Source organism: Natrix helvetica (genome assembly GCF_964273705.1).
Source record: "Natrix helvetica genome assembly, chromosome: 1".
Taxonomy (NCBI): Eukaryota; Metazoa; Chordata; class Lepidosauria; order Squamata; family Natricidae; genus Natrix; species Natrix helvetica.
In genome coordinates this window covers 36,448,435-36,476,331 of record NC_138548.1, presented here as the reverse complement: position 1 = coordinate 36,476,331, position 27,897 = coordinate 36,448,435, and the positions used below count along the sequence as shown (strand labels likewise).

The 27,897-nt window shown below is 38.4% G+C and overlaps 1 protein-coding gene across 1 annotated transcript; it reads left to right on the top strand.

The window, feature by feature from the left end:
* The first annotated feature begins 661 nt into the window (after positions 1 to 661).
* LOC309384093 (uncharacterized protein) lies at positions 662 to 27,570 on the top strand. The gene is made up of 5 exons (XM_081937284.1): positions 662 to 879; positions 5,910 to 6,092; positions 9,786 to 9,892; positions 14,395 to 14,521; positions 26,607 to 27,570. Exons 2-5 carry the CDS (start codon positions 6,068 to 6,070, stop codon positions 26,807 to 26,809), a joined length of 462 nt encoding a protein of 153 aa, XP_081793410.1. The 5' UTR covers positions 662 to 879; positions 5,910 to 6,067; the 3' UTR covers positions 26,810 to 27,570.
* The last annotated feature ends 327 nt before the right edge of the window (positions 27,571 to 27,897 follow it).

Here is a 27,897-nt window from a genome sequence, read left to right as displayed (position 1 = left end):
AAAGCACCAGAGAGGAAAAACAAGAAGTAATAGAGAAATATGAGCTAGGAGGAGAAATTTCCTGACAGTGAAAACAATTAACCAGTGGAGCAGGTTGCCTTCAGAAGTTGTGTGTGCTCCAACAATTGAGATTTTTAAGAAGAGATTGGATAGCCATTTGGGCCTATGTCTTCCGCTTGGGCAGGAGGTTGGACTAGAAGATCTCCAAGGTCACTTCAAACTCTTGTTATTCTACATCCTGACAGTTTTGTCCTATGCTTTTTGGAATGTGGTTTTTCTTTTGAAAGATTTGCTTATTTTTAACATCCACCTTTGATTTGGGGGATAATCTTGGCGCTTTTTTCTTTTGATCTTTGGGACTAGAATAAATTCCAGTATGCTTATTTTCCTGCTTTCCTACGTTTTCTCCCTCCTCATTTTTATTTTAAGGCATTTTGTTGCACTTTTGTTGCTTAGCAGCACTAAGTTCTATTTTTGCATTTTATTTTCTGCATTCCATCATGAATTATTTTCTCTGTCAGGATCTTTTCGAAGACCTTTGGATTCATCCCAATTTTCATCTGAATCCTCAGGATCCTACATTCTTCTGCTATGGAAAGCTTTGTTTCCCTTTGTTTAACAGCTGATATACTTTAGTTGGGAAAGTTATAAAGAGTTAGTTTTACAGAGCTGGATTGCAGGAAGTCTACGTGAAGTTGAGATCGAATGATTGCTAGCATAATTGCATAGGCTGATTGAATATTATATTAATAGACTGTTTCTAGCCAAAGTGATTGTTTTATTTATGTATTTCTTTCAAAGCGGTTTGGGAATCTCATTTTCAGAAGAAACAAAGAGAGGGAAAGACCACAGACGTCTTGATGGTGCCTGATTGATAAGGTAGGCATTGTACTGCCAGCTGAGAAACAGTAAAGTTTCAGAGACATCTGGGACTGGTAAGATCTGAGAGTGATTCAGTGGAATCAAAAGATAAATTCAGAAAATTCTATGCTGGAATTGAGAAAGAAAGAAAATTGGCATACAGTTGAATGTAGGGAATCTAGGATTGGGGTGGAAGGTAATTGAAATTAGGAATAGGAAATCAGTGGGAATATGCTATGATTTGGGGTAGAGAAAGCATGTTTGGAGGTAAGTGAAAACTAATATGGTCTATTCCTAAAAGAAAAGAAAATATAAATTCAAAAGACATAATTTTTTGTGTTAGCACCCACTATTGCTTTGAATTCTGGTGCAAATTATTTGTCCTTTATCTTATTGATTTACTCATTTGTGGAATTGGCATTCTATAAGGGACCTCACATACTGCAACCGCTATTATGTAAATGAATATCCCATCCCTGTGACATCTGTGTTCTGACAGTTCCCATGGTATTTTCTTCTGTTGTCACTGCCTCTGAAAGTCTGGCTCTTTCTATTAATAACATTTACCCACACAAATTCCAAATTGTTCATTAAAAGCTCCATATCAACAAATTGTGAAGTAGGACTCTTTAGGAAGATTCCTCAAATTTCTGAAATGTTTGTTATTTGGTGGTTTCTGCTTGGGATGTCTATAGTTTGATGTTCTGAATGTCAAGCCAACCTAAGAAAAGTGTCATGTATTCCCACATTACTGTGAACTAAGTCTACTCACAGCTCACATGCCATGCCCTGTTTATTCTTTGCAAAATACATGGGCGAATGGCCACAAGGTTTCTGATAAAGTCAGTAGGTGCGACTTTCCCAGGAACATGGTAAAGAAGCTAGGTTGCACTAATTACCTGCCAACAATAGCTTAGACTACCAAAGGCTGTTGGTTATATGCTAAATGAAATCTAATTATTTATTTAAAGAATGCAGTTTTAGTTACAAGTCACAGTGTCCAAATGTTTGCTAGGCAATTTTAGACAGATGCAGGGATTCCCATTAAGCCTCTTTTTAATTGCCATCTCTTGCTTATCAGCCATTATGAAAAGAAAGAGAAATGAGGAAAAAGTGGGGCATTTTGTGTTGAGAGCCCAACCTGTATTCTGATTGTTCCAATTATCCAGTGGTGGACCTGTGTTAAATCATCCATTACAGAAATCTCATTCAAAAGGCAGAGTAAGTTCATTTCGGTAAATAGAACGTTTTATGAGATACCTATTGAAGCTCATATTTGGGACTGGCCCATGACCTTTTATAATAGTGCCTCTTATCCCAAATCAAGATATACAATATCCAAAACTGGTCAAGTTATTTTACTCACTTTTTAAAAAAAAACATTGTTCTTTCTCAGAATAAAAAATACAATAAAAGTACATTAAAAAGTCACCACTTGCTGTGCTTAATGGCAGATTCAGATGGTTTTGGCTACCATACCATGTTGCCTAATGTGAGGGGAAGCTCTGAAAAGGGCTCCAGGGCACAATCCTGCCTTGCTGCTTCTCCAGCTTGCTCTTGCCGTTGGTTTGCAAGGCAGTGTAAGAAGGAACAGCTGTCTGTCTTACTCTAACATAAAGCTTGTTTTGGGCATCCCAAAAGAAGCAGTAGTAATAATGAGGAAGAAGAAATAAAGTGACAGCAGGGAGTCTGGTAGTCTTTTAAAAGCACGTCATATCCTAATTACCTTAGGAAATCCCTACCATTTTGGGCCCTTATTATTTTTTTCCCCTGGTTTACATTTTCTGAATAATAATGCAATTGGGTGATTTGTCTTTTTTATTATTTTATTTTATTTATTTCATTTCATCAAGCATGAATTAGATAATAGATATAAGTATAAACATGGTTGTGTATTTTTACATAATCATGTTTATACTTATATCTGTTATCTAATTCATGCTTGACAAATAAAAAAAATAAAAAAATAGGACAGGGACAATAGGCATGCTGCTGCACTTATGCACGCCCCTTAAAGACCTCTTAGGAATAGGTGAGGTCAACGGTAGACAGTCTAAGGTTAAAGTTATGGGGGTTTGGGGATGTAACAACAGAATCAGTAATGCATTCCAGGCATTGACCACTCTGTTGCAGAAGTTGTATTTTCTGCAATCAATTTTGGAGCGGGTTTACCTTGAGTTTCTATCTATTGTGTGCTCATGTGTTGTTGTGTTTGAAGCTGAAGTGTTTATTGACAGGTAGGACATTGTAGCAGATAATTTTATGTTCTACACTTAAGTCAGATTGAAAACTTAAACGTTGTCTAAGCCCAAAATTTCAAGTCTGGTGGCATAAGGTATTATGTTGCAAGCAGAGGAGTGAAGGACTCTTCTCATGAAATATCTCTGGACTCGTTTGATTGTATTTATGTCTGATATGCAGTGCAGGTTCCAGACAGATGAGCTATATTCAAGAATTGGTCTAGTGAAAGTTTTGTATGCCCTACTTTGCAGTTCAATATTACTGGAAAAGAAGCATTTAAGTCTTGATTTGAATGTTCTCAAAGTGCATGTGGTTTGTGATCCTTTGAGAGCTCAAGTATTGCACAACAATAGAGATTAAAGATTTATAACAAAACAGTTATACATGTTTGTTTGTTATAAATCTCTAATCTTTATTGTTGTACAATACTTGAGCTCTCAAAGGATCACAAATACTGTAATAGTATTTGTAACTGAATACATGCTTAGCTGATACCATTGAGTCTAAAAATTTGGAAAGCAAGAAGTTTGGAGAAACAGCTGGAGGTTTGTTGGATCTATTTCAAGAACAGCAAAAGAAACAAGAGGGGTAATTCCGAGAGATTTTGCTCAGCCATTTTTATATATAAATGAAAGCTTTTGTAGGTCAAAATAAGCCAACATTTATGGCCCAAGCTATAGCGCTTTTTAATATTTTTGGCACTGGTGTTTTTCTCACTTGATCCTCAGACAAATGACAGGAGCATTAAACATCCTACCCCAGTATAAATACATAGGAACACTCTGTATTTAGCTCATATCCAGATGGAGTCTCTGGCAAGCTGTATCATGCATGGAGGTTCAGGCAAGTAAATGACTTGACAGTTCCATAGGCAACTGTACTTTTACCTGGGTGTGCAATGTTATTGTATGCTTTGCTGTGCATTTTTATAGATATACTCTAACTATATTAGAAGCAGGAAGCTCCTTTCAAGGTGATGTCTGGAATTGTCCACTGAAAGCAAATGACCTCGTTCCTAAAATAAACAGTGTATTGAGAGCAGTTTTCTTTCTTTTCAATGTAGAAGTTATCCTAAAGACAGACATCAAGTGCTGTCTGGTATAATAAGCAAGTGAACAGGACTTCTAAATCTGAGCCACCCACCAGACCCACTAGAAGACATCAAATGGGTCATGTAGGTCCCACTCTGACGATGGCAATATTGTTTTCCCATCATTTTTTCTCCTACCTTCCAGACACAAAGACAACCAAGGGGTCCTCTGAATTTAAGCACTCTGCGCTATGTACAGTTCTAGGTTCAGAGATGTTTCCCTGATTTCTGCCTTTCAATCTGGCTCCTGGTTCTTTCTTTTCTTATTTCTGCCTGCCTCACCTGCTGTCATTCTACCAGCGCTCCAACCATTTTCTATTTTCTTTTGCTTTTTACTTTCATTTCAACCCTTTTACAGTCCTTTGAATTATTTTTTTCTCTCCACTCCACCAACCCAGGATTGACCCTGAACCTAATTTCACTCTCCTATAAGTCTTCTCCAGTGGTTTTGGCTGTGACTAGGGCCCACAGATGGAACACGGTGGCTCAATGGCTAAGACGCTGTGCTTATCAGTCAGAAAGGTCGGCAGTTTGGTGGTTCAAATCCCTAGTGCCACGTAACGAAATGAGCTGCCATTACCTGTCCCAGCTTCTGCCAACCTAGCAATTCAAAAGCATGTAAAAATGCAAGTAGAAAAATAGGGACCACCTTTGGTGGGAAGGTAACAGCGTTCCATGTGCCTTTGGCATTTAGTCATGCCGGCCACATGACCATGGAAACGTCTTTGGACAATGCTAGCTTTGCAGCTTTGAAACAGAGATGAGCACTGCCCCCTAGAGTCGGGAATGACTAGAACATATGTCTGAGGGGAACCTTTACCTTTAGGGCCCACAGATTAACTTTCTATATACATAGTTGTTTCTTGCAAGCCCCACTACTTAGAAAAAGGCATGTGCTCAGAGTTGCTGTCCTTTTCCTTTTTATTTCATTTTTAATGCCTTCTTTCACAGACTGACTAGTACAGGCAACACTCATGCAGTAGTGAGCCAGTTCATAAAACAGTGACCATCCTCCACATCAGCACCTTTTCTTCTGCCTAAATACAAATGTTCTCCATCTTTCTTAATGCAGAGATTTCAGTCTTGACTTTCCTGCCAGATGCATCTGGCATTTCTGCTCTGCCTCTCATTACACATTAACCAATGGATATTGTTAATGGCAAGCTGCAAAGCAGGAGATCAAATTGTTGGTAGGGACCATTACTAACTACAAATGTGTAGGCCCCTCGGGTATCTTAAATCCTCTTCTGCTACTTTCTTTGCAAACATAAAACAAACTGCAATGTTTTTTGTTTGTTTTGTTTTCCGAATCTATTTTTGGGGCTTTCACATTACAGACTTGATCAAATAAAAGCCTTGGATTATGCATCTTTTTTGGCTTCTGCTGATTCTCTGGTAATAAAACTACTCAGCTGTAAGAGGGGGCGGGAGTTGCCAGAAAAACCGCACAGCTGAACATTCAATCCTTTGCAGAATTTGCTCCCATCAATAAATGTTTTAACTGCTTTCGGATTCCATTATGGGATACATAGAACTTTATCTCACATCAGTTAAAGAAACAGCCCAAAACATCAGTCCTCCTTAGCCTTTGTTGAAGCTTTGCTCTTCACTCTTGAAACAATTCAAGTCCCTTTCATTTAATTTCAATAGAAACGTTAAGTGTTCCTGCCTTAGTCCTACTGCAGCTGAACTGCTCATCTCTGGATCTTATTTCCAGGTCTCAGGAGGATTGGGTTTGATAACCTCATCTGATTACAACATCTTTGACAGCTTTAAAGGAATTTGCAGACAGAGAAGGAGAACAACTGCTACTTTTTTGAAGGATTTGCTAAGCATGTCTCCCAACTTAGATGCCCAGGCTTGAGACTTCAGAGTATGTTTTTAGCACATCATGGAACAGGTATGTGACTGATCCAATGTTGAGTTCTGATCTGAAACAGTTTTTTTCTTTGCAAATTTGTCTTTCTGACCTGGTAAAGTACTTATTGTCATACTTAGAGTTTTAAGAGTGGGGAGAGAAGCAGATATGAAAAGAGGAATTGGCTGCATTACAATTGGTAAAACACAGACAGACTAAATGGTAAAAACCATACATATTAAAACAAACTAAAAAAAACACAATACAAAGGAATAACATGTAACAAAGGAGTAAAAAAATCCAATAAGTTTATACCATTCCCATATCCAGTGCCTGGGGGATGTTATGAATCTTCTTTCGATAAAGAGTTGTGTATTCACAATATTTAAAACCTGATAGGTCCTTAGCAGCAGAGGTCAAAGCCATTGCATATTAATTCATGTATGTTCAATGGATACTCTAATATGTAAGAGAACAGAAATATTAAAATTGTATTGGGAGGGAAGTAGCAATTAAGATCAATGAACATACAGAGAACCCAAAGGAGACTTTTCAGTAAACTTTAAAGGCTTGTAATAGCAGTTGAGAAGACATTAAATATTTTCTAATACTGAAGATCATCTAAAGGATATGATATAGGCAAGACGGTTTTGTCGAACATTTGAGAAATCAGAGTCCAAGTAATAGGTTAAAAATCTGCTGACCATTTTCATGTTGAAGATCACAGACATATTTTGACAATGCTCTTAGCAAGCATGGGATTAGAGTACAAGACCTACAGAGCCCCTTCAGTGCTTTTCTAAGAGTACTTTGGTTGCCTTTCTGATACATCTAAAGCATAGCATCAGTTATGATTGATACAAGAGTGGCATTGAATGAAGATTCTCACAATGAGACATTTCTCATGGCTGGGAGTGTTTCCTACATAATGTCACAATTTTTCAGGGCCTTCACCAGCGGCTGAGATTGGGAGACCTTTGGGAAGATGCCTTAGTGTGGGTTTGAATGTTATTCCAGGAGTTGCATTTCAAAAAGCAATGAGACTAGAACAAATACTAAGTTGCTTAGTATTTATAATTAAGTCATACTAAGAATATGAATATATTGCCATGTATTTAATATATTTCTCTTCCTGATATGTGCAAATAATACTTAGTAATAATAATACTTAGACATTGTTTTTGCTTGCAGTCAATTCTGGTCCTTGGACCTTAGACTGGGCATTTCTGTGATAGATAAAGATAATATAATATAAGACAATGCTATGTATATTGAGCCTTACCACATTTCCTTAATAATAGGCCATGTTTTCTGATAAGCTGGCAGATAAAGGAAATGTCCATATCATATCTATAGATGTTCATCTGTGTGAATCTATCAGTATGGAGCTGTTTCTTCAAACAGCCAAAACTTGTGCATATCCTACAAAGTGTATTGCTATGAGACATACTGATTGTCCAAGTTGCACCTGCCAAAGGAGCTCTGCTCCATTTTTAAGCTGGTGGAGATGGATCAGATTTACTTAATGGAATATTAGAGCAGGAATGTTGAACAGGGGATCAGTTGGCACCTAGGAAGCCAAAAGAACTCTGGAAGAATCCTTCCTTATTTATTCATTATTTGTTTCTTCGGTGAGCCTTGATATGCAAGCTTCCAGTTACATCGGCATACTTTGCTGCCTGCTCTTACATGGTTTTGTTTTCAGATTGTACAAGATAAGGTTACTTCATTATTAATATATACATAAGTGCATGAACGTATACATATGTATGCATGCATTCATGCCTGTGCTTGCACCTACACATGTATAAATGTTGCATTGGGGCAGACACACACAGCCCTTGGAAGTGCTAATAGTGAAGGTAAACTATGTCCATTATTCCTGGGAACAAGTATTTCTGTGACCTTATTTGCAATAAAGCCAGATTCAATGATATGAGAAAATTGCTAGGTTTTGGACTAATTGAACCACGCTGTATGAACCCATACAAAGACATCATTTACAAAATACTTTGTTTGTCTTGAGTATTTATTCCTGCAGAAGGAATTGGGGAGAACATAAGAGTTCATATTATTTCGGCTGCTCTCCCATGGGCACAAAAATGAGTTGGGGGAGTATCACAAAAGGTTTATTGTTAGACTTTTTACCGCTGGGAAGTATAAAAATGGAATGGTACACTCCTTCGCCTTTTTGCAGAGTTATAATTCTTGGAGGTCTGCTATAATACCGCTACTCTATTCCTACACTGTAAATGATTGCAGAATTTTTTGTGAAAGCAGAGTGTCTGTGTTATTATATTTTAACAGCAGTTGCAACAGAGAAATCTTTCTGTTATAAGAGGGAGTGAGTTGGCTGCCTCAGGCAATGGATTCTCCTTTTTTTCACACCAGACATTATTAACTGTGCAATTCCATACAGAATGAGGTGATGGCCCTCAACTCTGATGACTTGGAAGGGGGGGATGAGGCCAATTAAAAGAGAATAAAGCTACTGATAGCTGTTAGTCATGTGGCTATATGTTACCTCAAGTAGGACTGGCAATATGTCACTCTGTTGGTTACTGTGGAGCCCAGGGAAGTGGATGTTATTACTCATGTCCTGCTTATAGGATTCCCAGAGTGGGTTAGGTTTTATAGTGAATTAGGAACAGCTTGCAAATTAAATTAGTTGTGGTACAGGTCAGTATTAAGACTGTGCAGCATTTCAGATTCAGAGAGGAAAAAATTCTTCAAGAGCGCACAAGGATGAATGTAGCAACTGTTTACCATTTCTTAATCCAAGGGCGTATTTTCCCAAGATTGTGCTGCAGCTGTGAAGGGCAGCTAGGCAGTCCAAGTAAAAGAATTACCAACAGGTGCCACATGAGGCCCTACATGGACTCCAATACATTCTTTCCTTCAGATCCGAAGTCCTGCCTAGCCCTACTCAACATTGGTCTTGGGGAAATGAGATTAGTGGGTTTGATTCATGGATGCAGATCAAGCTGTTGATTTATACTTTATGATAATAAGAGATAATGCTCTGTAGAGTCTGCCCCATATCTAGAGGGATGTATTGGGCTTGCTGTTTGCATCAGCATTCTTTTGTTTATGTATTTTCATCAAAGAATAGAGCTTTTGCACAATTTCCTTCAATTCAGTTTATAGCGAAGTCTTATTCATGTGTTACATTAATGAGTTAGGGCACTAAAATGTCAAGGAATTGGGTGCTGCAAATTGGGAATATCTCTCTTTGTACACCAGACTTGCCTCTTTAAATCCCTTGCTATGTTAACCAATGAGGTCGCCAGAGAAATTTTACTCATGTTTTCTTGAAGCTAAGTCAAACTCTGCTCTGACAAGGATTTTGCATTACCAAGGGCCTAATCCTACAGAGCTTTTTATGCAAGTCTATATGAACGCTGGTAGAATTCCTGATCATTTCTTTCTGCTCAATCCATATAAAGTAGGATTGCAACAGAATGGCCTGATCTATGGCAAGAAACAATGATAGAGGAAAGTGTATCAGCCATTTATTTACTCAAACACTTATTTACTCCTGAACACATGAATAAATTTTAGAGCTGGTGTTAAAAAAAAAGATTACTAGCAGCAAAAGTGCTAACTCTTCTTCAACTTTTTTTTTCTGAAGAGAAGGTAAAAGGGTCTTTACTAAATGAGGGTGATGTTGCTCATGAAAGTAGCGTTGATCAGTTTGCATTTCTGGATTTTATTTCTCTCTGTCATTCTTCACAGAAGTACTGAAGGAGCTTCTTTTCCAAGGCTTTCAGAAGTTCTGCAAATGTCATTTTTTGCAGCATAAATGTATGCCTTCAGTTTCTCCAATGCACAAGAAAGAAAAGGTAAGAATTCTGGAATGCTTGTAGCAGATGGTAACAGATGTTAACTAAGCCCACAGGGTCTATAATTATGCCACAATGATCCTGACTAGATACCGGGTATGAAATGGAAAGCCATCTGGGCTAAAAAGGTTAGGGACCAGAGGAAGGTGTAATTTGCATTCTCTAGATCCATAAATGTGTCTGGTTTTACTAAAATGTTTACATTTAAAACAAGCTACATACTTTCAGATGACTATTTCAGTGTATACACTTTGAGACTTTATTTCTTGATGCACAACTAAATATGGCAACATTCAGGGTTTCTTATAATAAAAGAAGTCTTTGATGTTTAGATGTGATTGGGTCTAGTACATAAAAGTAACTGACACAATCTACACCACAAAATGGAGCCTTTGTAAATTAGATTCAGAAAATGGAACAAACCTCTGGATTACATGTGTTCCTCCTTCTAAAACTCCCACACACAAACACAAACACTGAATGAATAGTGTTATCAGCCCAATGTAATAATTTGTCTGCAGTGTTTTCCTTGAAGGACAAGATCTTTCTTGCACCATACAAAATTGTTATTTTGCCATGCACCATGCAATATTATTATTAGGAATGTAGAACTGGGAATGAATCACAGCATAATGTAATACCATGTATGCAACCAAGAACCTTTTAAGAAAGATCCCTTAAGGCAAAGGGTTTTCAAGCAACACAGAAACAGTTCCAGACCTACTCAATTTCACAAGAATAACTGTTTTGGAGAAGTACATTTTCTTCTGCTGGGGTTTGTATTACTTTACTTGAAAGTTAAGCGAATATTTTTATTTCTTGGCTAAATGCAATTCTACTTTTTTTTTTTTGCTTTAATATATATTTTTGCCAATTATATCCTGTATGTTGATGTTAGTGTAATTTAATGTGATGTTAAGTCATCAGGCTAGAAGTCAGGGCATTGTGAGTTGTTCTTCCTTTTGCCTTAGGCAAAGAGTAATCTTGGTCAGTCACTCTTTCTCAGTCCTAGGAAGGAGACAGTGGCAAACTATTTCTCAAAAACCTTGCCAAGAAAACTCCAAGATCCTGTCCAGTGGTGTAATGCTACTGGTTTGGACCGCTTCACTCAAACCAGTAGTAAAAAATGCTACCGGTTCGGGCGAACCAGTATTTCCGACAATCAGCTGTGACACACAATTTATATTACCTAGAATAGTCAGATTTCCTGCTTTCTAGCTAATCTAAATCACGTGGCACAGCAGATTCCACCCCCCCCCCCCACTGTTCTACTTACCTTCGCAGACTCGGAAGGCTTCAGGTTTTCCTTTTTTAGCGCTACGTGAGCCTGCGTCAGGCGCATGTGTGCAAAGCCTGCATGTGCGTGCAAAGCATGCACTCAGTAGCAGACTCACCGAACTGGTAGCAGACTTCAGAGGATTACACCGCTGGTCCTGTCCAAGCAGTCTCTGAGAACTAGATGTGACTGAACAGAGAAAAAATGCATTCTAGTATTTTTAAGCAGGAACTACATGGTAAAATTAGGAAAAACTGAAAAACTATAGGACTCCTATGTATTCTTCTAGGGCATGAAAATCAGCTTAGTTTAAAACATGACTCAAACAGTTTATCAAAATCCTTAAGTGGTTCCTTACAAATGTGACCCATAAACTGTCAACTTCGAAACAGATCAGGCCTGTCACAGCCATTTTCTCCGTTTCTCAGCTTGACACACTTTGGCGGGGGTGGGGTGGAGTGGAGGGAGCTCTGGAATATCAGACCAGACAACACCTTAGTATCTTGTGGGAACCCAGGTCATCCCAACAAGTGCTGGCCAGAGACTAGAAGAGGTTATCAAGGAGATGCCAGAACACCTGATTGGACAATGTGACCTGTGACAAGGAGGGAGGGAGCTGTCTATTCTTTAATTATACTAAAAGTGCAGGAAATAGCCAGAGCTGGTTTTGCTTTCAAATGTGCCAATAAACCAGCCCTTTGAGAAAGCTGAAAGTCTCAGAGTGCTGAATTGGCTGGGTTCATTAGTCGGAACCTTGACATGAACTTCAGAACAGAAGTCTAGAATTACGAACACTTCTAAACAGTTTTTTTCCCCACCTGGTGTGTAGAGTCATTATGGATTCCCTCACAGTTCTGTTCATGTTGAGATTCTTAAAATGGAGGGTTTTCTAATTAATGAGGGCAACAATTTCCCCCTTCTCATATGGCAATTCAGGTAGCCTTCACTTACCAACCACATTTGGGGCTACTAAGCAGCATGGTCATAAAATGAAAGAACATGTGTTCAAACCTGACAATGACATCGGTTCCAAGTGTGGTTGTTAAGTGGGTCACCACAGATTGTTAAGCAAAGAGTCACCTGATTACAACTTCTGGCTTCTTGACAGTTTCCCACTGACTTGGTATGTCAAAAGCCAACTGTGGAGACCAGAAACATGATTGAAAAGGTGCTGTTGCCAAGCACCCAAATCATGATCACGACACTGTGACTGTCTCAACTTTGAGGATTAGTCATAAGTATCCTTTTTCAGGCATCATAACTTTGAATGGTTGCTGAATTAATGGTTGGTAAGCAAGGACTACCTGTAAGAAGCATTATCTCTTCCCCATCCGAAGAACAGTCCAAAGCAAATAGCTTTAGAAAAGAAACTCTTCCAGGTGACATTGACACAACAGGAACAAATTTTAAAAACATATTTCAGCAATCAGTGCTGAGTCATCTTAATCCCAGGGACTACAGTAGAGCACTACCTGGAATTAAGAATTAACTAGAGCAGGACTAGAGTATTAAAATCCTAGACTATGGTAAACCACATTGCCTCCCAACAAAAATTTCTAGAATAATTTTATTATAATATTGGAAGGAAATTCTAATGTTCCATTTCCACTTTATTATTATAATTAATCTAATTTGTATCATATATGTGTAATATAATCATATTACATTAGCATGAGAAAGATAAATGAGCTGTCCACAACTAGGCTGATTTCTGAGGGCGTTAATCTATGTACAAAAACAAGCTAAAAGAAACATTGTGCTATTGAGAACATTGGTGTTTGGCCCAAATTGAAAGAACATGCTGTAATTCAGAGCACACATGAGAATATTAAAATAGATGACTTGCATGGCTTGGTAGCTGAACAATCCCAAGGATATAAGATATAAGATGTTACCCTTACTTAACTGTATGCAGATCTGCATTTTGCCCTTTGAATCCAGATCTTTATATAGCCCATATTGATATTAAATACATACATAATACAGCAAATAATATTTTGTACTTGGGTCCAGATAACTAACATCATTTCTGTATCAGCCACCCACTGTTAAATAGATATAAAGTTTATGTGCATTGCAATTATTTTGGCACAACAATGATTAGATGACTCTTAAGGATCCTTTAAATCATTCGTGAAGATCTTGAGATCTTGTGGATCTCAAGGAAAGATATGGGAGCTTCATTGTGTGCATGCATGGCCCAATGAGGGAAGTAATGTCAAAGTTGTTTGCCATGTTTTTCTTCCAAGGTATTTCTTTTTTAACTTCGCTATGTAGCCTACAGTCATGGGATTTTTGGTAGTCTGCCATCTAAGCACTAGTGAGTTCTAATCCTGTTTAGCTGTTTTAAAAACAGCCAAGATCAGCTGGATGCTACTATCTGGTTATAGGCTTCATATTAACAAACATCCATTGCTTAATTCCAACTGAGATAAAACAGCATTATGGGCATTTTAACTGTTGGACATGTTATTTAAGAAGAAAGATTCAGTACAACCCTAATTGTACTAATCTCTTTTAGTGTTTCATGCTTCAAATTTCCCTCCTCCATTTCTTCTGGAACTTGACTTCCACTTAAAGCTGATTCCCACTAATGGCCCACATTAAACACATCTTTATTATCTTTATTATCAACTAAGCTTCTTTGAATATTGCTTTCCTATTTAATAGGATTTACTTCCTTCAGTATGGAATACTGAGATATGGACGCTACCCAGTTTCCTAGTATGTTATTTTCATCAACTAAAGCCTACATGGAGGATTCAGAGGTAATAATTATCTGGAATGATGGTAATTTATCCCATTCAAAATGATGTACTTGCACATATAATTACTGTAGACATCTCATTATGTCAAATTCTTAAGTACTTCACATTGTCACTTTCTCCTAACCTGATTTTTTTTAAAAAAAAAACAGAATTGTTAAATCATCTCCTAAATCTTATCCCAGATTGCCTTCTTTTTCTTTCTTTCTAATACCAAGCAAGCCACTTCTCAGTTATCTCCCCCCCTTTTTTTTTTCTTTTCTTTATCCATTCATACCGGTAGTTGTTACCAATTGACTTGAATCTTCAGCAGCTTGGCAATCAACCCTTTCTTGCTTACAGTAGTAGAAAGAGATTCAAAGAATCTTATAACCAAACTACATGTAACCAATTCTCACATCATCACATAAACTAACTGGACATTTATCTTATGCTCAACAGTTGTTTTCTTTTTTCTTTAGCCACGTTTTACCCAATGTCCTCCATCCATACTAAGGAAAAAATCTTCCATGAAACAAGCATTGAGAGAAAAGGAAAAAGTAGAGAGAAGAGTTCGATTCCAGGAACCAGGAGAAATTATTAAAAATGGTATGTTTCAGGCTTTCTCAGTTATGATCTGTCATAGTCAATCTTTTTGAAGTGTTCTTAAGTAGCTTTGAGTTATTTTTAAGATATCTCTGTTGATTTGTGGCTGCACCCCTATGCAACTCCCTAAAGGGGAATATGAGACTCACTTTTCTAAGATCAAGAGAAGAAAATCTCATCTTTTGGGGGTTGCTGTTTGGTATACAAGTCTCATGCTTTAGACTTAAAGAAGGGTCAATGAATAACCATAGATCTCATTTACACATATTGCATGGGTGTTGTTTTGTTTAAATATGTGCCTAACTCTTCCCTACATGCAAATACTCCCAATTATTTGGTCATAAATAATCAAAAAGGGAAGGGCCTAGGTGCTGAGTACATTGTTTGCATGCAGAAAGACCCAGATCAGACAAAGAAATGTTTGAGGAATCAGATTCCAAATGTGAGAGGACTCCGAAAGGGCTCTTGAGAACCTGATGAGTTTCCATCATTCAAAAAGGATAACTAAGATTTATAAGAATAAGTGGTCTGAGAGGGTATCAGGAAATTTGCAATATCACTTCACATGAAGATTGATTGATGTTAGAATTTTCTGTGTGAGCTCTCTAGGTGACATACAGTATATACCAACTATCCCCCAATTTTTCTCACAACAAAATGCTGTTGTATGGGTTTGAAATAAAGTCATTTAGTGAGTTATGACTGAGATTGGAATTTAAGCTGGGTTTCACTGCGCATAGCTCTACACATTAAACATTATGCCACTTTACTAAGAAAAACAAGTAGGAGCAGGAAAATCTTCCATAAGACACTAAAATTACAAATAAATGAGTTTCCAAAAACTCTTCCATTGTTATCTCAAGATTTAACCAGGTTTTTAGAAACCCATCCATCCCCACAAGAACATTATGAAAAACTTCTCAGATTATGTTTAATTTGTGTTTTTATTTCACAAGGACACCATACTCCCAAATAAATGAATAGAATTCTTTGAAAAAGAATTTCAGGATAAAAATTGAGGCTGGAAGCTAAAATCAAATAGAGAAAGACTATCTTTCGGTCCCAAGAGTGGTTTTACTTTCTCATACACGAATAGTACTAGTGGGCTCAGAAAAGTTTCATAAGTGTATAAAGGATACTGGGATGTTCCTTTACTCTAATTTCAAAAACTGCATTTTACACTACCATAGTGCAATAATACGTAATAAAATGTTTTGGAAATGTCCCTATAAATTGTTAACATCACCTATTAAGTCAATTCTAAGCAAGGTTAGGATTAGAGTTCTTTTAAGCAAGATCTTCCAAGCAAGGTTGGGATTACGGTTACTCAGTGACTTCTATCTAGAAAGTATAACTTATCTTTCATTATTTCTTAAGCAACTCAGTGGTGAGATTCAAAAAAGTTCATTACCGGTTATGTGGGTGTGGCTTGGTGGGCATGGCAGGGGAAGGATACTGCAAAATCTCCATTCCCTCCCCACTCCAGGAGAAGGTTACTGCAAAATCTCCATTTTCTCCCAATCAGCTGAGACTCAGGAGGTGGAGAATAGATGGGGGCAGGGCCAGCCAGAGGTGGTATTTACTGGTTCTTCAAACTACTCAAAATTTCTGCTGCTGGTTCTCCAGAACTGGTCAGAACCTGCTGAATACCACCTCTGAAGCAACTGCTATTAGTAGTTTGAAAACAATACCAAAATATGAAAGCCAGGATCCAATTTGAGAGGAGATTTGAGATTTTATAGAATGAAGTAGGCACGTGAAGGCCTAAAATATCACAATTTCTTCAAGAAATACAAAAAAGGCAACTTTTTTTTTGGACAGACATACTCAGAGGAACTGCAGGTAGGATGCTGAAAATTCTCAGCCCCAAACCCATTTTTGTCTCCTCACCCCATTTTAGAATATTGTTGAACAGCAGTATGATAAACTTAAATGTTAATTGTTCTGTTTTTGTTCACAATTCAACAATACAACCTAAAAATGCAGCTGCTACTATATTATGCAGTAATATATATTAGCCGAACATGTTCATTAAAATACCTTCTTATCGAGTGAAGTATGTACAATGTACAAATAAAAAATGTATGCAAAATGCACACAGAAAAGGTTTACAAATGCAGAGATTTTTAAAAAGAAAAATAGTACAAAAAGTGAAAGCATATCAAACAAAATTCAAAGTTGTAAACATGAAAAATTGAGTGAAAACAAAATATATGAATTGGTGTCCCTACTTCTATTTAAAACAGTTACTATCAAGTTACATGAGCTATTATAAAGTTGCCATGATGACAAAGCTCACAATGAAAAATCATGTTTGCAGTAGTGATAAGAAATCCTCATTTTCTACTGCCAACTCATCCATTTATATCCCTTAGTGCAAATGGTCTCTGATAAATTTTATGTTGCCAAATGACAACACAAACCATCAATGTGGCTCAGCTATATAGACTGAAAAATGAAAGCATTTTGGCAGAACAGACGTTTTTCCATTTGCAGTAGATTTCTCCCTAAATCAAGATTTGGATGGCTTTTATCAACAAATATCATTCCAAGATACAAGCAGATGATGTATCCTTGTGTACTGAGGTTGACTCTAAAAAAAAACAGATTTTTTTTTATTCTGTCACGTTTGCGGGAGATGGGGATAAAATAGAAAGCATGGTTACAAAATCATTGTTTTCTTACAACAGGCTATATTTCTGCAACAAAGTCATATCATCATTCTTCTTGTAACTGAAATTGATTTATAAAATAGATTTCTACTCAAAACATTCTATAACATAGGTTTATCTAATTTGATATCTGTGATGTGGGTTAGTCTATAATTCCCAGAATTCTCAGTCAAACATGGATTAAGTATTCCTAACCCACTGACTCCCCACCCCCGCAAAAACTCCCTCCCCAAAGTTTTCTCAGTGTTCCAAAGCCACATGGCCAACAGTTGCATTGAGAAGATAATACTCATGTGAATATCCTGGCATGTATTCTATGTTTGTGTGCACGTGTGTTTGTGTGCACGTGTGTTTGTGTGTGTGTGTGTTCTGAGTAATGGAATGGAAAATAGTGGCATCCTATTAGGATCCCATCCCCACCCCCCATGTCACTGTCTGTGTATAGAAAGCTGTTCTGACCTCCCTCTTCCCCCGCAATCACAGACACACTCTGAGCCAAAGATACTTCACGAGGTTTATTGCACAGACAGACAGATCCTCGGCAGCAATCCAACACAACTCGACCTTCAGAACCCTCCAGCACTGATACGCAATAGTAGCTATCCAGCCTGCCACGTTCACAAGACTGTACTCCCACAATAGTTCCTGCGTTGACTTCTGCAAAAAGGCATGTGCACAAGCAGTCCTTTTATAGTCTGGGGAGGAGTCTAATTATCATCAGCTGAGCGCAATTACCTCCGGTAACTGCACAATTGCTCCTGACGCCGCTTAGCACGCTGGTAACGAGTATTTAATAACTCACTGCTGATGTCTGACTCGCTGTCCCGTGACTCCTCCCCACTGCTCCAAGGCATGACATCAGGAGCACCCTCCCTTTGGCTTTCACCACTGCTCCATGCCTCAGGCGCCTCCTGGTGGCCAACCAGTCTCTCTGATCCCTGCTCGGAGTCGGAACCCTGTCCAGGGTCCTCCACATCCTCCAGAGCCGACTTATAGGGACCCTCGCTGACGGAGTCTGGTGGCAGCTCCAACAGCTCCTGCTGGGCCACAACAGAAAGCAACCCCCCAAAAAACCATATGTCTAAAATGGAGAGCCCCATCTTAATATAAGATAAGAGCCTGATAAATTAGGATCCTCGTTCATGTGGCAATTGTTGCATTGACAGGATAAGGCATCTACTATAGATATTTATCTTGGAGGAGAGACCTAGCTGATTGATAATACTTTAATAGAATATCCAGAGAAAGATCCATGGTTATTTTTGGAACTTCTTTCAAAAAGAGTAGCATGATTATAAAAGAGGTTTTTATAGGGTAACATATCTTCTTCAACCTCATAGATTTAAGACACCTGAATAGGTAGCAAATCAGTTCAAAGTTGAACTTTCTTGTGTAAGGCCCTCTGTCATTTAAAGCTGCATATAAGGCGAGCATTCATTTTGTAACAAATAAAAAGTTAAATCAAGTGTCATCTGTTTTGATTTATTTCTAAATGAACTCATATATAGCAACATCTTGCATGGAAATCTGGTTTTAAAAAATGATGTATTTAATCATTGTCTTTTAGGGCAAAAAAGGCAAATAATTGGTTTGTTGTTTTTCATTTGCTTTCATTATTCCACAATTGTTTAACTCTTCCTTTTGCTTCAATAGATGAGAATAGTGCAGGTAATTTTTGTGGCAGTTCTTGATGGCTACCATTTTGATTTACTGAAAATATTTCAGAATATGCAAATATTCCTCACCCTGGTGCATCCTGTGAAAAATAATCATGCTCCTCAAGGGGAATTCAGCATTGTGTAGTCATGTGTCTAGTGTCTAACATTGCAATATCTGACACATTTTGAAGAAATGAAAACACATCTGCAGATTGTGAGGTTTTCTATTGCCATCTGTACTTACAATATAGTTAAAGATAAAGGAACAATGAATATAAAAAGGAAAGGAAATGTCAAATAATGGACTAGTGACAAAACCAGTATCAAAGAAAGACTGAAGAAGTAAAGTCACTAAATAAAATTACTGCATAGAGTAAGATAGAAGGGTCAAAAATTCAAGATGGCAGTCATAGCCATGTGTTTGAAGTCCCACCTGTTTTATGTGCCTCAAGCAATACATTTGAAAAGTGCCTCTGTCACTGCGTTAATTTGTTTGTCAACTTGAGCTTATATTCTGAGTTATACTGTGGAAATGTTTTCCTATCTGACAATGATTTACTGCGCACTGCATTGGTTGTGCCTATCACCTTGATTTTTGACACACACATGCTGAAGATACACCTGATTGCCTATTTTTCTGTCCACCTAGGAATATAATCATTATTTAGCAGAAAAGGTAACATCTGAGTTTTGCCTCACCATCATATTACCAGAGTTGCTCTAATAGTGAGATGGGTGGCACATACATTTAATTAATTAATTAAATGTTTAGCTTGGGAGGCTGATATATGGCTACACAAAGCCATATTTTATATGTGTTGCCTTCCCTATGCATTGCTCTTGTATTACAACGGCATCCAGCCCAAAACCCTCGAACTTCTTAAAAGGAAATCTGAGCAGGTGTGTTCTTTTATAGAAAGAAACCAGAATCAATTAAATTAACTTGAATGGCTTTTGAAATAGAAATCTTGCTCACTTTCTTTGAAGCTCTATAAAGCTGTTCATTACTTTTGCAACTAAGTAAATCAGTATTTGCTTCTTAACTAGGCAATTTCCAACCTTATCTAATTTACCTATTTGTATTAATCCCCAAAGATTTTCTTTGCGATATACTACAAGTTTGTGTGTTATTTTCTAAACATTTCCTACTGTGACTAAATAGTCGTATAGCCGTAACCTTTTATACACTGACTGTGAGACATATATTATTTGCTGCAATTATTATTAATAATGCCTAATGCACACCTGCTGTAAAAATACAAATCAGTTGGAATGGATCCAAAGTATTATAATTCTTCCCTGGCTCAAATATCGCTCTGCCAGGAATTCATTAGATGGCCTTGGGCCAGGCTTTCCATCTTAGCATTGACCACTCTTTGCTTTTGAAATGAGCAGTTATGTAATAACAATGGCCTGTCTTATAGAGCTATTAGCACCTTATAGAGAATAGCACCTTATAGAGGTGGTATTCAGCAGATTCTGGAGAACCGGTAGCAGAAATTTTGAGTAGTTCGGAGAACCAGTAAATACCACCTCTGACTGGCCCTGCCCCCATCTATTCTCTGCCTCCCGAGTTCCAGCTGATCAGCAGGGAATGGGGATTTTGCAGTAACCTTCTCCTGGAGTGGGGTGGGAATGGAGATTTTACAGTATTCTTCCTCTGCCATGCCCACCAAACTATGCCCACCAAGCCAAGCCTACCAAGCCATGGCCACAGAACCAGTAGTAAAAAAAAATTAATCCCACCATTGTATTGTATGTATTAGATATGTACATACCACCTAACCTGTTGGAGAGATCAAAGAAATGAAGATGGTATTAGCAATGATGAATAGCTGTAGCAGGCTCCTCACACATACTGGAGTGCAAGATAAAATTGCCAATGACAGACTTCATTTTACTTTTATAACTACCAATAAAAAGAAGTATGACTACTAGTGACACAAGCATAAAACAGGAGAGAAAGGACAGTCATAAATCATCCTTCCCACTCTGGGTGGACCTTAAGCAATATGGAATTGCTGAGAATTCCCTTGTCAGCATTGCTGTCCTGAGTATTCTCAAACCTGAGTATTCTCAAACCTGAGTTCTACTCATTTAAAAAAATGTGGGGTAAGTTGGGTAAGACTGAGATATACTCTTAACCATTTCTCCTTCTGAATCAGGACTCTTGGAGAAATCCTGAGTGCCTTCTGCATTGAATCTGGTCATTTGCAAGTTTGTTGTAAAGACTTACTTAAAATGTCCTTAATACTTGACATGGGGACTCTGCACAGCTTTGAGATTTGGGTTTCCTGGAGACTATGGAGGTAAGGTTTGCAGGCATGCCCTCTGCTTTCATCTGGCACATGGCAGCTGAAAGCCTGGTCTAAAAGAATACATTCATAAAAGCCAAAATGGCCTTCTTTAAAGAGTTGCTTTCAAGATAGAGTGAGACTATAGCACCCTACATGCTCTGTCCCCATGTTCAATAGCTAGGAATTCTGGGAAATCTAGTTCCAATGTCTCTGCGGCAAGAAGCTAATATAAATTCAAGTACTACATCTCTGAGTACATAATTTGAAGATATATGGAGGCAGATCAGCTTTTCCTTGCTCAGTTAAGAAACAAGCAACCTCAGATCATTTATTTCAGATATTAGAAGTCATGGTACAGTAATAAACTGCACTGGTTGCTAGCTTGCTCCTGGGTGCAATTCAAGATGTTGGCAATCATTTTTAAAACCCTTCATGGCATGGTTCCAATTTACCTAAGGGACTGTTTCATCCCCCTCTGGGTTCCCCCCCCCCCACTGGTCCATGCCAGCAGAGCTGATATGCTATTCCCGTTGGTCAGGGAATTGTGGATGACAGGGTCCAAGAGAAGGGCCTTCTCTGCTGTTATGTCTGTCCTCTGGAACACATCTTCCTCCCCTCTGGAGTCAGGTCCTCTCCAACCTTTCTGGCCTTCCATAAGAGCCTAAAGACTTGGCTCTGCCAGTTGACTTGGAGGTCCAAAGGACCATCTCATCAGAGGTGGTATTCAGCTGGTTCGCACCAGTTTGAGTGAAGGGGAAATTTGGCCTCGGTCACCGAACCGGTAGCAACTTCTGGCTGGCCACACCCCCTTCTCACTCACCCTGCCCACCTAGTCACCACTCGCTTGTCCCACCCGCTCGCTCGATGCTCACTCAATGCTCACTTGCCCCGCCGCCCGCTCAACCCTTGCCCCACCCATGTAGCAGCCTCTCAAAACTGACAAAATCACCACCCGTCAATTGCAAAAAGCAGCTCTATTTGGAACAGCTTACTTTCTGTGACAATACCTTTGACACCCTGAAACAACATCTGCCTTTACAACCCCCCCCCACCCCCGGTCCTTGGAAAGGACTTGATGGATGGATAAAAATGCCAAATCCTGCCTAAACATCTGGCTGACTATGCGACCAACCATAATAATAAATGAGATGGAAGCAGAATAACTTTTGAATCAGCACATGCATGGAGGAGTAAGCAAACAAGCTACTGGCAACTATTCACAGAAGGCACAAAAGAGAGTAATTTTAAATAGCAATCGATTTAACAAAGAAAATGGAAGGCTGTTCAAAGATAATTTGCAAGCGGAAAGAACGGCTTCATGAAAGATGAATAAATCATTTGCTGCAAGTAGTTCCCCCGACTCTATTAGAGAACATTGATTCAGTTTCTTGGGTGTTTTAAAATGATTTGCTCTTAGCATTGTGCTTCCCCCTCACACATTTTGATACATTATTATGGGCTGGGTTGCCTGACTTTATGACTTCTGCTTTCGTCGTGTGCCTTGGCCTGACAGCTTAAGTGTGTTTACAATGAATTCTGGAGCGGGTAATAGCAGGTAATTTAAATAGGCCAGAGTGAATGGTGGACCTTTACCCATAATGATACAGCAATGGCAGGATTTTTTTTAAAAAAAAAATCCACTTATGAGCTATATGCATATAACAGACAAATGGCTGTAGTCTATTCATTTTTTTTAAATCATTATCTGAGGCCATATTTTCCATGCACAAGTAGCTTTATAAAAGAATACCATTATTACAAAATAATAGCAAAGCACCTTAAATAAAAATTGCTATGTTGGGTGAAACAGATGTTTTATCTGGCTCTGCAATCCATCAGCATGTCCTGGCTTGACACTTACCTTCGTTCCAAAACAGAGCAGGATAGAGAGAGGGGAAGCTGCCTTATATACAAACTGCTCGGAGCTTCTTCCAGCTTATCATTCATATGATGTATGCAGATTAGTCTAAATCTAGTCATTGTCAGGATAATATCCATTCAACTGTTATTCTGTCCCATGACACTTTGGGTAGATTGACTTTAAAAAAAATCATGCACAAATTACCAATATTCTCAGAAATTACTGTTCCTCAAATGCTAATTGTCAACATCCATCTTTACTATTCATATGTTTATGGACAATTGACCCAGATGCATCTCAGGAGTGTGTGTGTGCGTGCGAGAGAGAGAGAGAGAGAGAGAGAGAGAGAGAGAGAGAGAGAGAGAGAGAGAGAGAGAGAGAGAGAGATTTGGGATAGACAGTACAGGTAGTCCTCAATTTACAACAGTTCATTTAGTGACCATTCAAAGTTACAATAGCAGTGAAAATGTGACTTATAACCATTTTTCACAGTTATGACCTTTGCAGCATCCTCATGATCATGTAATCAAAATTCAGATGCTTGGCAACTGACTCCTATTTATGACGGTTGTAGAGTCCCAAGGTCATGTGATCACCTTCTGTGACCTTCTGACAAGCAGAGTCAATGGGGAAGCCAGATTCACTTAACAACCGTTGTTCTGTCCCAAGCCTCTACAATATATACGGATGCAGACTTGGCTGTCTGCCACAACTAAGGAAGGAGATAAACAACCCCTCTGCTGGGAGCCCAGAAAGCTATCTCTATGAAACAAGGCTTGAACTCACGAAAGTCTCCCAATCTTTCTCTACGGCTGGATCAGTAAATTGTTGTTTCCTGCAAAATTCCCCTCCCATCACACCACCTATAAGCTCTCCAGGAGGGACCAATCAGTAGCCACCTGTTCCTATTTCCTTCTGTGACTCTTTTTCCAAAGCTGCTCCCTCCTCCTCACAGCCCTACGCATACGTATGTCAGGGACAGCCTCCCTCTGTTCTTCCTCACTGCTCCCTGACTCAGATGCCACCTGGTGGCCAACAGGCCTCTCTAGTTCCTGCTCTGACTCCGAACACCCCCCGGAGTCTTCCTCAGCCTCCAGGGCAGTCCCATAGTATTCATCACTGTCAGATTCCCCCAACAGCTCAGCCGGCCACTGTTGGGCCACAACAACCGTGTTACTAACTTATCAACTGCAGTGATTCACTTAACAACTGAGGTAAGAAAGGTTGTAAAATGGGGCAAAACTTACCGGTACTTAACAAATGTCTCACTTAAAAGCAGAATTTTTGGGGTCAATTGTGGTCATAAGTCGAGGACTACCTGTAGCATGTTTTCGGGAGCGGCATACCCATAGGTGGTGTTGTGACAGTTAATTTTTTAAGGTGTTGTTTCACTTACAAAGAAATCTGTGGATATCTGTTGGAAAGGATGTTTTTCCATCTTTTATACTGAAACACTTAGGATTGCATATTGTTCATGCAAAACATGATCTGATTCAGCATTTCTCCAGTCATTAACTTCATCTCCTATCATTAATCAATGTTATCACTGGGGTAGGTGGGACGGTTCTCCCCATTGTGATAATTTAGTTCTCAAATGATTTAGTATCAGGCTCACCACCATCAACCTTTGCCCTCATATAGGATACAAAAATCAGGAGGAGTTTGACACCACCTTTTTAGATTATGTAACATTTTTATTGAAAAACCTGAGTTTCTGGGAGCTTATTATGCCTTTAACATCATGGAGATTTAACACATTGCATTGTTAAGTGATACGATACATTAGAATAGAATAGAATAGAATAGAATAGAATAGAATAGAATAGAATAGAATAGAATAGAATAGAATAGAATAGAATAGCAGAGTTGGAAGGGACCTTGGAGATCTGCCTGAGAAGGTACTTATAATCTGTCTCACATTCAACCTATATCTGTATAACCAATCCCCCTTACCTTCATTTCCCTTGCTCCGATTTCACTTCAAATTACACTAAAACAAAAGATAAGGAAAACAGCAAAGAGGTGAAAAGTGGCCAAAAGTGATAAGGATACCAAATATTACATCTATGAATACTCTATATGACTGCTACCTTGAGTTGCAATGTAAATTAAGCAAGAAGCCAGCTGACATGTGAAAACCCCAAAGGTTCAGCAGGCTGCCTAATCAACAAGCAAACTATTGGTCAGCAAATTAGAGTTTCCAGTAATTCCTTGTGGATGGGCTCTGTTCTGGGAGGAATAAAGGAAAGGTATAAAGATAAACACTTGAGAACTGTAACTTGGTGTAAACTCTCAAATAAACGATGCCTCTCCTCCAAGTGACTTGCTCTGTGCATTCCTTGGATGACTAGATTGGTTCTGCATCCTGAACTTCTGACAATTGTATTTCTTTTGAAGAGTTATATATCATGAGTATCAAGATGGCTGAGATAGAATGAGCCTAGTATGATGCAGCAATCCAGAATAAGATTAGAGACAAAGATTTCAGTACGCTGAGTTCAGTTCCTGAGCATTACATGCAAAACAAGGGTGGGATTTCTTTCAACTTCCCAGTCTAGCCAATATCCCTGAGATTTTGTGATATTGTCCTCCTCAGGAACTCACAGGTCCCATGCTGCTGAACTTTTATTAAACTTACCCAAGGTGTTAGGGGCTATGAGATGCTTTGCTGAAATCTTCAGTTCTTTCTGGATTTCATTATATTTCTATCTTTCCACTTTACCTCACAAAGATATGATAAAGTCACAGACCAAGAGAGAGGGGACTCGTTAAGCTGTTTTTGTAATCACGTTCCAAAATTGTGTGTGTCCCACACCCACAATGCAATGTACCCTGCCCACATGCACATGCACACACAATCCCTTACGCATGTGCATGATCCCCCATGTGGGGGGAGTTTTCACCCTCCCCAGGCTTCAGGAAAGCCTCCGGAGCCTGGGGAGGGTGAAAACGGCCTCCCCTGGCTCCCAATAGACCAAAAATGCTGACGGCTCATGTGCTGGCACATATGGCTTCCCGTGCCACCTGTGGCACACATGACATAGATTCGCCATCACAGACATACATCAATAGTCATTTGGCATTGGGGTTCCTTAAATAGCCCCCCCCCCTATTTAAGGGCCAAATAGGTAAGGACCTAATAGGTGATCAAACCAATTGGTGAGAATAGGGGTGGGATCCAAATGCCAGTTCCACAGGTTATTTGGTTGGGCTCCAAATTGTCCTAAGAGTAGCCCCACATATGCAGTACTCCAATCTGCAATGCATTGCTGTTGAGGCAAGGTTGCAGTCTATCAGGCTGAATTACAGTAAGGCAGTAAGCAATTACAGTAAGACAGTAGTAATTACCATAAGGCAGGTTCCAAGATGCTATGGAAGGCAATTTTTAAAAAGCCAAAAAGACACAGGAACAGGAGATGGTGAAAATTCTTGAGTTGGAAGAACAATAGACACCTCTTCTCAGATGCTCAGAGAAACCCATACACCTTCTCAAGTTCTTCAAGATTTTTACTAAGTGCAAAAAGGTTTTAATGTGGTAAGGATTTCAGCATTGAAAGGAGAAAGCTAATCCATTTCTCTGTTTCTTTTGCAACACCCCAGCTCACAAGCGGACAATTGGGATCTTACCTTTGTTCCTGGGCCTTTCCTTTTGTGTCATGATGCTGTTAGCCGCAAGTCTATACTACAACAGCAGGAAACAAGATTTCAAAGTCCTGGAAGAATTTTACTCCCACCTTGTTACAATCATTCTTCTGATCAGACGTATTGCTTTGAAATTTTGGACTTGGTTTTTGAGGCAATAGGCCCACAAGGCTAGAAGCGACAGCTGGCTTATTTTAGATTAACATCTGAAGAACTCTGGAGTGAGGGGGAAATGCTTTTAGGAAAACTAAACAGGACAAAGCGTTGTCATGTGGTAGAATAAAAGTTTTTTTTCAGACTACAATTATCATCTATCAGCCATCTTGGTAGCAATTAGAGCTCATTGTTTTAAGATAATTAACATACTGAGAATAATCTTGGTGATGTGTAGGCATTAAAACAAAATAGCAAAGTATTGCCAGTCAATTTCTTTAAAAATAAGAATTCTCAAACTAGACAACACACCAATAGCTTCTTTGTGACTGTTAATGTGGAAACAAATGTTGGACATCATCTACAGAATAATGTAGGAACATAAACATGGAAAGGTGAATATAATAAAACATTTTTCCTTAGAATTATCAACTCTTCCTTCAGACAAGAAATGTCTAAAAACAGCTCAATTTTTTCATGGTTTCTGACAACCAGATGCTGTATACGAGATGCTATGCAGGTAGTCCTCAACTTACCACCATTTGTTTAGTGACCTTTGAAATTACAGTGGCATTGGGGAAAAAGTGACTTATGACAGGTTTTCACACTTACAAACCCTTGCAGCATATAATACATTTTATCCATTTTATTGTTTTTAATTATCTAGTCTATCTTTAGATTATGGGTAGTTAGAAGTCAGAATATGGAAAATCTAAACATTTAAACAGATAGAAATACTTCTAAAGCTTAATAGTATATTTACAAACTTTCTAAAACAATCATTGAACCATTTTTCTAAGAATGGTATACTAAGTATATCTTATTATGAACTTACTAAGTATTCTGTAATTTAATACAGTGAAAAATACTTTTTGTGTTATAGTACAATAAAAATATAATCCAATGTTTCTCCACACCAAAGGGAAGTCTGTTTATTGTTATGAAATGTAACTCAAAATATATTTTTATTTATTTACATTGACTGCATTTGTTAACGTCCCCAATTGTGTGATTTTATATGCAAAGAAATAACGAAACAAAAAAGGCATAACAGACACTACTACTTAAAATAAATTATATAATTCTGGTGATTGGC